Consider the following 10,926-nt stretch of genomic DNA (forward strand, 5'->3'; position numbering starts at 1 on the left):
CCGCCCGGGGCCTCGCTCTTGCAGGGGCCTCGCACACTCGCGCAACAATCTAATTAGAAAAATATTAGGTAGTAATAGTACATACTACTAATGTTTATTTGAATTTCTTAATAGTCTTAAAAGAAGCCGCAAATTTGCTATCTTTGTCTTTATCAATTTTTTTTAATTTTCGATAAACAATTTTAAAACTGTAAACTTATCTATGAATCACTTTTTGCATTTTTCAAGTATCATCATTAAAATTAATTCCACAAAGACGAGGGCCTCGCAAAAATTTACCCGCCCAGAACCTTCCAATGACTAAGGCCGCCCCTGATGATAACAATAGGAAATAGAAACTGTTAGAAAATGTTCCAACTAGTCCCGTACGCCAACTAACCCCGATCTCTCTGAATATTAAGCAGCGACTTACGACAGGTACCATTATCATTTTAACGAAAAATGTGAATTGCTGCTGCTGTCTTCAACCGTTCTATTAATCGAAAGTTTCAGTTACAGAGAAAGAAAAAATACAACTCATTTTATGCAAACTATTGAAATACTCTTTTGAAATATATGTGATGTTTATACAAAACAATTAACTGTTTGAATTAAGATTTATGAAAATAAACTTCCATGTTATGCTTCTATGGGATTATAAAAATCACAAAATCTGTGTAAATTATTAGAAAAAATCGACTACATAGGTAGCCATTTTAGTGTAAAGTGGTTTTTATCTGAAAAACAGAGCGGATTGCGAATTAGATAAAGGACAAACGGCCATATCCAGCAAAATGCGGCTATTCACCAGTGAATAAATATGGAAATGAACAAATACGGGAAATGGTGAAATATATTGAAGGCGACGTATCTAAGGAAATTTTAAATTCTCGTCACAAATGCGTGTAAGTCCGGTAGTCGGACGGATTCACCACAAAAGACAAAGCGTCCGGTGCATTCCTTTCACCCCCCGATTCAACGTTTCAGATTAACTTTAATGCAACAGATAACGGCTTGTTTATGACGTTTACATCTGTATGCCAGCAAACTTATTAATGTTCGCCGCTTTTTACAGCCGCCGCAGACAACATTGATGACCACTATGGGATTATGGGAGCGTGGATCGTAAAAATGAAGCAGCTGTTTTTTAACGTTAAGAAAAGCAGTTAACGACCAAAGATTTAAAGCACCAACGAATTACACCAGCTTGTGACTCATTTATCTATCGTATTTAACAACGATTGTTTACGACCCCTTTGTAATAATTACAATTTTGAAAGTGAAACAGTTGTCACTACTTTTCTCTATGTAAAATATTAAACTGGCATCATATTTGACGTTTTGACGTTCTTTTTGTTGGTGCAAATTTTATTATCTACTTTGACATAAAAACCTGCGGCTATTTTCCAACACTTAGATTAATAATATACATATGTATATAGATATCAAGTAAAATTTTTAACTTGAAGGCTAATTCTGTACTTTCTATTCAATTTATATTAATGATGAACAAAATTCATATTGATCTTGCGAAAATTCAAGACTAAGAGACCAAGAGCAAGTCTAAAAGCGAACGATCGAGACTAAAGTCAAGACCAAACACGCAAGATAAACGAAAAATTATTACTTCCAATTGATTTATGAGTTAAAATTTTTGAAGCAACTTTTATACATTATTTTCTTGGAACAAAACATTTTTCTATTTGAAATTATCCGTTAAATAAAAAAAAAACTTTACCACTGTTTGAAAAAAGGGATCTACAAGAATGACATGAGAGTAAGTGTTTTTGCTCCTAATACGATCTGGATAACACGTGGTTGAAATATAGAGACAAACTAATTTCTCGCTCGTAATCCGAAAACATGGACTAACAACTAATTTAAATGGCATCAATCAGGTAACACTAATTCATACAACTTAAATGATTTAATTAATTACGCAATTCTGGTGCTTTAATATTTTAATAGCTGCTAATCTATTCCGTCTTCTTATAAAGCCTACTGTGCAGAGAACAATTTGTAAATTTTTTAAAACTTGACCATTTTTCTGTTTTACTCATATTAATTATCATTCGCAAACTGCAGTTGAGCGCCTATTGACTGACTTTTTCCTATTCTCAAAGCATTTGAACCGATGCAATCAGAAAGATAAAGTAAACAAAATGAAAAACAAAAAGTTAAAATAAAAACGAATGATATAATACCTACTTAGGTTACTTATAATTTAGAAAATACAAATGTTTCAGCACCTTATTATAAAGTTATAAACAGTCAGAGCTATGAAAAAGTAATGCCTAATATTCCCGGGCCATCAAGCATGTGACGATCATGTTGAGATTATTATAAGTGGCTTCTTTGTTTTCAGGTGAAAAATTATGACACGATGCCGCTGAAAAGTCGCCTAGTCGCCGCTACATGTCGGAAACTGTAAAAACCCCTTTTGAAATACGTTTCCGCCCAGCGACGGGCGAACGACGACGCGGCGGACGGTATGACCGGGTCCGTCGGACGCGTCGACCACACATCACACTTATACATCAGCCAAAGAGGAAACCCCTTTTTAACAAATGCGAAGAACACCCCTACTCGAACGTGATGGTTTTTTAAATAAGACGTTCGGCGCAACCACTATATACTTTCTAATCCTACGATTGTGACGTATTATGAATTTAAAATAAGAAAGTTGACAAAATATGGTAATAATAACGTGTAAGACGACCAATAACAAGCTAAAGTATCTTATTATTTCAAAATTTTTTTCTGATGTGCATAACTAGACGATATACAACAAGACATCAGAAAAAAGTGGCGAGCGTGTATTAATGAACACGCGCAAAAAGTGAAACTTCTTTAGATTGTATTTTATAGTAGTATTTTTAAAAAAAATTGGCTTAAACTATAGCATTAGCTACTACAGTACAGCGTAGGAGCGATATGCAATTTTTTTGCTTCTAACGCCTCTTATAATGACTCATTTTGAACATATCCACCAGAGGTCGCACGTGGCGCGTGACGCTGTGACGCTTGACATTACATTTTTCGGTTTTATACTCTACTAAATTTCCTTCCTACAAATAAATTGAAAAGACACTTACCCCATTCTGCAATCCCGATGTTATTATAGGAAAGAGCGGCCAATGAAAAAGGAAAATATACTAAATTAGCATTTTCCTGTAAATTAAATTATTCATTTTTTTACTATACCGTTTTCGAGTTTACATCAACTTTATGTTTGCCGGCAAAAAGTTTGATGATATCTTGATTTCCATGCTTTGCACCCCAATGTAGAACGGTCTAAATAAACAATAAAAAATAAATAACACTATATACAGGTTACCATTTTCATTGCAATGCAATTTATATCAAATATGCTCTTTTCCGAGGGTACGCTATCGCACAATTAAGTCGGTCATTATTATCATCTTAAAGTTCTAAACATTTGATTAGTATTAATTGATGTTTATTTTAAACATCCACAATTTCTTGCTAATTAGAATAATATAACCAACAAAATAACAATTCGACACTATTAGAATATTAGGATGTTACTATAATATCAAATAGCATCAGTGGCGAATCCAAGGGGAGGAAACTGAACGAAAACTCCCTCCCCTAAAAGCTGTATGACATTTGGATTACATACTTCAGTAAGTACTACGAAAATGTTGTTTGAGAGAAGTAGAATAAGGAAAATCCTGAATACCAGGAGGAAAGCCTGAAAATAAATGATTTAGGTACTGTCCGGATTTTAAAAAAAGTTAATTCCACCCCCTACATTTTCCTCTAAATTCGCCCCTGTAAAGAGGTTCCTAATATTTTAATAAATGATGGCCAATATGACAATTTAGAAGTTTGAGGACTGTGGTGTTCATAACAATACGTTTCATCGTTTCTGAAAGTTTTCCAACTGAGTAACACAAATTCAAGGAAAACGACGTTCTGCGATACGTTCTAGAGTTTAAGTTTTTATTTTAACCAAGTGCTTTTGGAACTTTACACCAAAGTGAACAAATAAATTCGTAGAAAATGTTAGAGAAGCATAATATATGTAATCTCTTTTTTGATCTTTAAATAAATTCATTAATTAACAACGAAAAGTCCATTGGATTTATCTTTTACGATTTATATAATCCACACTAATTTTTTGAAAAAATTACACTGCAAATCTCTAAAACAAAGAATAAATTTTCATTTACTTGAATTTCTATGGCCTTATAATATTCATTTTATTATTACACTTATTTGGATAAACATAAGTCTAATCTGTCCCTTCTAATACACAACTTAAGTTTCTATGAAGACTTCCCTTTTGGAGAAATAAAAATATGACAATATTTGAAAAACCAAACGTCTTTTACCTGTAATGAATTTCACAGGATCACCGATGACCTTCTTATTAGTTTTTTTTTTTTAAATTGGCGCAAATATAAGATATTTTTAATAAATACCTAATTATAAATACAGTAGTACTAAATTTAACACAAGTAGTATTAGGTAATAGATGGGTGAGGGTGCCTTTATTTGTAATTATTTTAGATGTAGATGTTTTCCATTTTTAATTAATGTGATAACTGGGCACTCTCTTTATCAGTGAAATGATCCTTGTTTATACACTGTGTTGACATTCCTACGCATCTTTTATTACCCCTAAAACTTATTTTTTGTGATACTTCGATCACTTTGGCCAATAACTTCACAACTTTTACAGCTGATTTGTTTTTTATCGATGTTCTTCTTGTAATATAGTAGGACAAAACTGTGCTAAAGAAACATTGATGGCTCATGTATTACATCATAAATGAAAAATGTTTATTGCCAAAGAAAAACAAAATAACTAGGTACCATTAATCAGTAAGAATTTTTGTTACGATTAAAAATAGCCAATATTTTTATGTACCATTCTAAATAGAAAGAAAATAATGAGAAGGCAACTGAGCCATTCTTCAAAGTCAAAATCAGGTTGCCTTTTTTTTTCTGTTTAACCGATAAGAACACATGTATACGACGCGGTGACTAAATATAAATCGGAATTCAAGATATGCCATTACGTGGCCGAAAACGATCCCATCTGATAAGAAAAGAAGCAACAAAGTATCAGGTTTAAAGTCGCAGCGTTCATAATTCAGTAAAGCCATAAAACGGGAAGAAAATATAGCTTCCGCTTCGCAAAGATCCGATCTACAAAGGTCCGTATGAATGGCGAAACAATGCCAGGAGAAATTAACGTAATTATGACGAGAAATCAAGTGCTTTTGAATTTTACACGACATTAATTCGGCCTACAGGTAAGCAACAAACAACAAACGACCACCGACACAAAGCCAACTCGACTTTTCGTCAGCGAGAGAGAACGAAACGGAAATGTCTTGTTTCACAGGATTTTAAAAATCGCGAGAGAGATGCTGATTATTTCTTACGAACCGTCTTATTAACGGTAACATTAAGACATTAAAAAGGAGTTGATTTATTGAAGGGACACATTTATTGGTTGACTGTTTCAATGGGATAACATACAATGCGTTAATTGTGATGCTAAACAACGAATGTATAATATTTTAAAACACATTTAAGACTCTGCAATTTTTGTAAATTGTATTCCTTTGAAACGCATTTTTAACACGAAACGCATGGTCATTTCCGGTACCTAGAGTCGGATTAAGAAAGATGATGCGATAAGACAAATTGAGGTATCGATATCGCAATTTACACCTGAACGTGCCGGTAATAACGGACGTTTTACAGGCAAATCCGAAACTGACCACCAGCCAACGTAATCGGATACACGGATCTTGCACTCGCAAATTAATAACTGACAAAACTGGCTGTCAGCCGGCACGTCCGATACGATGCGATACGAAACGATACGCGGTAGAAAGGATTCGACGGACGGTGCCGTCGATCGGAGAGACGCCGTGTTAATTACAAAATGGAAATATTCAAATTGGTACTTACGTACTGCGTTAAGGTGCCATGGGCAGGTCGGTGGGTTGTGGTGATGGTGCGGCAGCAACATGCAACAAAAATCGCCCAGTTAGAATACCGACAACGTCATTATGTGCCAATTAAAATGCGGGAAAGAAAAGTGCAACATAATTGATCCATTTTAATTTGGTATAATACGTCATTATGATCAACGATCTTCCACTACTATACTATCAACCGTACATATTATGCAAAATTTTACGTAGTTTGACGTACGATATAATACGTGTATTTAAAATCAGATCAATTTAACGACTTGAAAATTCAAATTTCTTTTTCATTTACATTAATGAAACTTTAATACTGATCTTTGTACACAGTAATGAGGAAATCTGTAAGTATCCATGTACGAAGACATCATCATTCCTTTCACTGAATAGGAAAATTTGTTGATTGTTATTTTTTACATTTTACTTTAGCTTTTGCCACAAAAACATTTGACCATGGTTTGGTAGTACAATAGATACTTAGGTACAATAAAGTCTGTTTTCATTTTAAAGTTTTCGTTTAAAATGTATTCACTAAAAAGTTAAAAAACAATTTTAAAATTAATATTTAATAATAACTGACAAATAAAACCTTTAGGAGCAGCAATCTGAGTAAATTTAGAACCATGCAACAGTGTCATGACTACGTCAAAAAAAATTTTTTGGCTCTTTCATTGCCGCCAGCTACTAATTCTGGTAGGCGGGCAGTCCCCACGGAAAACGCTGGAAGGTAGGGCGGAAGGCCTTCTTCAGGCCCCTTTCAGGAATCGTGTGAATGAGTGTGTGGTGGGTCGGGTGAGAAAGATGAGACAGACGAAAAGAAGACAGAAGAAAATGAAAGATTATCTCTGGAATATTACAGCCCCAGCATTTGCCTATGTGATCCCAGGAAACCACAGAAAAACTTGGATCAAGGCAGACGGACCCGGAATCGAACAGGCGTCCTCCCGAATGCTGATGGTCTAAACCTCTAGGCCATGCCGCTCGGTGCCACTAAAACCTGGGATGCATACGATTATTTCAACTTGTTATTAACTAAATTTATTGTATCTCAAAAGTTTCCAAAAAATTGTCAGAATATTGTTTCGTGGAAATAATTGTTACCTCACCGATGTTTGATGTTCGGACTCGTTGGCAGTGGTCTAGGATTGTTACTTCTTCGGTGAAAACACCGATGGAGTCATTTATCCGACGTTTTGCCACCTTGACATGTTCAGGGAACGTAACGAAGGCGTAAAGTGGTTGTATTGATACGATAAACAACACCTTCTGTGTTCTCACCGATGGAGAAACAATCCTAGACCACGGCCATCAGGTATAAGCTCAACATTATTGAAATAACATCGCTGTGGAAGCGTGTTTTTATCAATACTTGTTGAAACAGTAAATTACAACAACAGTGCAACATCTATTACACTTTAAATCAACAATAACAAATAATAATACATCGCGTGACCGCTTAAGTTTTCACCAGTTCTTGAATTAAAATGAAGTGGGTTGATTACTTATTACCTATCATTTTGAGTTAATAAGAAACAATAAGAGCTGTGCAGGTAGTAAGTAGCAGGATCACCACTATCATCAACGGCCTGGCAAGTTGCAGCCCAGCCCGGCCGAACCCGTATCTGCATAATGACTATCGAAGCTTCAGCTGCTCGCGGCCCCACTGGCAATTAATAGCGATAGCGATTGCCCGGAGCGAGTTCCAATTAGGCCAGTCATATTATGAATTGCGACCGGACGAAAAGCGTAAGTGTCACTATCACAATCACAAAGCATGTAGGTACAATAACGAATAACTAACAACGAAAACAACTTTAGCAAGAAGAATAAGGAAACCGGAGAATTTCAAAAACAATTTTTTGTCAGAGTGATACAATTTCAATGAGACAGTGACATATATTAGAGCGGCATGACCTAGATAGAGGTTTAGACCATTTCTTAGCATTCGGAAGGACGCTGGTTCGATTCTGGTTCTTGGTCCAAGTTTTTCTGTGGTTTTCTTGAATCACTTAGTTAAATGTTGGGGCAGTAATATTCCACGGGTAATCTTTCATTATCTTCTGTCTTCATTTCGTCCACCACCACCCACCCATTCCCATAATTCCTGAAAGGAGTCTGAAGAGGGCCTTCCGCCCTACCTTCCGGCATAGTCCGGAGGGACTGCTCGCCCACCAGCTTTAGTGGCTGGTGGGAATGAAACACCCAAAAGTTAAAGTTAGTATATTCTAGCAGGTAAATCCAATATTTTCCAACATTTCATTCCACAAATGAACAAAGCAAAGAGGACACATTGCAGTTTGGTTACACCCGAGATAAAACTGTTCCGTCTCTCAGAGTCTCTGAAAGCGAGACTCGAGTCTCTCTGGTGGCGCTGAGAGAGACTGTCGAGAGATTGTCAAAAAAACTGTTTAGATACTCGAGTCGCTCATAGAGAGATCCTCATTTCGTATCCAGTCTCTGACGAGAGACTCGAATCTCACAATAAGTGGTGTCTCGATAGACATAGTTAAAATTTTCTAAGTTCAACATATTTCAGAGATCCCAGTCTTTCTACGAGAGACTCGAGTCTCTCAAGTTTTCAGTTTTATTCATTCAGTCTCTCTGTGAGAGATTCGAATCTCTGAATTAACAATTTCATCGTTCGAGTCTCTCATACAGAGACTGTGAGAGATCCATAAAAACACCTAGGCAATAACTGGGAGACTGTGAAAGACTATGAGAGACGATCTCAGACACGCTGAAAGACTCTGAATGACTGAGAGACTGGAGAGCGACTCAAAATATTTGTCTAGGGCAGTTTACCTATAAAAACATTGTTGAACACGCATTAACTTATTAACATAACATTCCATATTTAGGGGATTTCCTATTTTACTTCAGGTCGCCGCTTTTTAAGAAATGAAAATTTAGTTCTATACCTCAAAAATGAAAATTGGTTTGCAATCTGCAGTTTTTGAGATTTATTTTGTTAAAATGTTTCCTTTCTTGGTTGAAATTATTTATTAAGGGATAGAAAGTTGGTCAACCAATGCACCGGTGTGCCAAGCGGTGAACAGCAAAAGTCCACTGTCGTATCAGCCCGCTAAATAAGTTCACCTGTGTGATGAGTTAAATGCCCTATGGAGGAAATCCAGTCAGGTAACACCTGCCTCATGTCTCATGCCCGAAACACTTTTGATAGTAAGTATTAATATTACAATATTTATGTTTTAACTGACTAACACACGCGATCGGACAGCGGTTAATGGCAACCGATTAGCAACTTTGTATGTCACAAGATAACACAATGTTGATCAAAATATAAGTATTACATCAGTTTGGTTGACAGAAACTAAAGACTTCCTTAAAACTGCACAACAAAATTTACCATAATTAAAATATACTACATGATTAATGAGGTATAGTGTGGCATACAATAACGTCTTAAGAACGTCGAAGAATGAAATTAAAACATTTCATTTAAACTAAAGAACAATTCAATTTTTACCTCTTTCACTTTTTTACAAACTGAAAATATCAGTGAACGTTTAATGCTACACAATTTAACCATATTTAGGTACATTTGGCACTCCATGTTCTTTATTAGTATAACACGAAGCCAAAATTGGTCACAGATTAACCTATTCGTACAGTTTTCAAGTAACGAAATATTTTAAAAAAAATATTAGAAGTTCCTTCAATTTTTATGCGATTTGTAATTACGAAACGACTAAAGCATCAACATATTTTGAATGATGACCCAAGATCAATTTGTTGATAACAAAAGAAAAGAAAATCTTAACAGGAAGACGTTTGTTTATTTTGGAATTTCCAAGTATATTTTACAATCACTTATTATTGTTTTTTTTATTGAAGTGAAAATTGTCTAAATTCAATCATTACATAAAACTAAAATGAATTTCGATTCGGAAAATTTCACGTTCACTGCCACCAAAAAGNAACGTAATCGGATACACGGATCTTGCACTCGCAAATCTTCTGCTCCCTTCTATTTCTGATGACCGCACTTCAGATTTTTTTATGTGTGAGGGTTTTATAATGCTTATCTTTTATGTACTTACCATAAACGTCTATTAGAAGGTTATACACATCTTTATGACCCATTTGGGCAGCAATGTGAAGAGGAGTATAACCCTATAAATATACGATAAAAAATATTAGGGGGACAGGCTTTTCTCCAAATTGTCTTTCTTTAATAAAACTGATAGACTATTGGAACAGATTTAACGTAAAAAAAATAGACAGGAAAGTATAATAAAAATAGTAAATAGTTTAAAAAATTTACCTATAATAATATTAGAATAATTAATCAGAATAACTAGCTAGAATTTACTTTTGTTTTTAATATTATGGACACCAGGATGAGTTGGTACAAATTATGGTTTTAGATTTTTCATTTTTTGTGCAATACATGGGAAAATTCTGGTGGATGCGCCGGGTACCTTTATATTTTAACTACAAAATCATGGATGCGGGGTTAGTTGACATACCACTAAGGGTAAGTAGGCATAATCTGGTTTCCAAAGGAATAGGTACTTGGGCAGAATGTAATAATGTTCGAGGTAATAATCCTGTTCCATTAAAACATCCTTTTCGAAGAATAATAAAAAAAAATAAATTCCCCATGAAGAAAATGCAATTTGAACAAAAACAGATACTGCGTACACTCCCTACAAATAAGATGATAACCAGTGGCGGCCTTTGGGGGTGGCGAACAGGGCAACCGCCCCGGGCCTCGCTCTTGCAGGGGCCTCGCGCACTCGCGCAACAATCTAATTAGAAAATATTAGGTAGTAATAGTACATAGGTACTACTAATGTTTATTTGAATTTCTTAATAGTCTTAAAAGAAGTCGCAAATTTGTTATCTTTGTCTTTATCAATTTTATTTTTAATTTTCGATAAACAATTTTAAAACTGTAAACTTATCTATGAATCACTTTTTGCATTTTTCAAGTATCATCATTAAAATTAAT

At 35.0% G+C, this 10,926-nt stretch overlaps 1 protein-coding gene across 1 annotated transcript in view; it reads right to left on the reverse strand.

The window, feature by feature from the left end:
- LOC108742443 overlaps positions 1-10,235 on the reverse strand; it is a 14,175-nt gene extending 3,940 nt beyond the window's left edge. Inside the window, exon 1 of the mRNA XM_018477658.2 lies at positions 10,013-10,235. Within this exon, the coding sequence (XP_018333160.1) occupies positions 10,013-10,055 (43 nt within the window). The 5' untranslated portion in view covers positions 10,056-10,235. The remainder of the gene's footprint in view (positions 1-10,012) is intronic.
- Positions 10,236-10,926: the final 691 nt, after the last annotated feature.

Source organism: Agrilus planipennis, unplaced genomic scaffold (genome assembly GCF_000699045.2).
Source record: "Agrilus planipennis isolate EAB-ADULT unplaced genomic scaffold, Apla_2.0 scaffold307, whole genome shotgun sequence".
NCBI lineage: Eukaryota > Metazoa > Arthropoda > Insecta > Coleoptera > Buprestidae > Agrilus > Agrilus planipennis.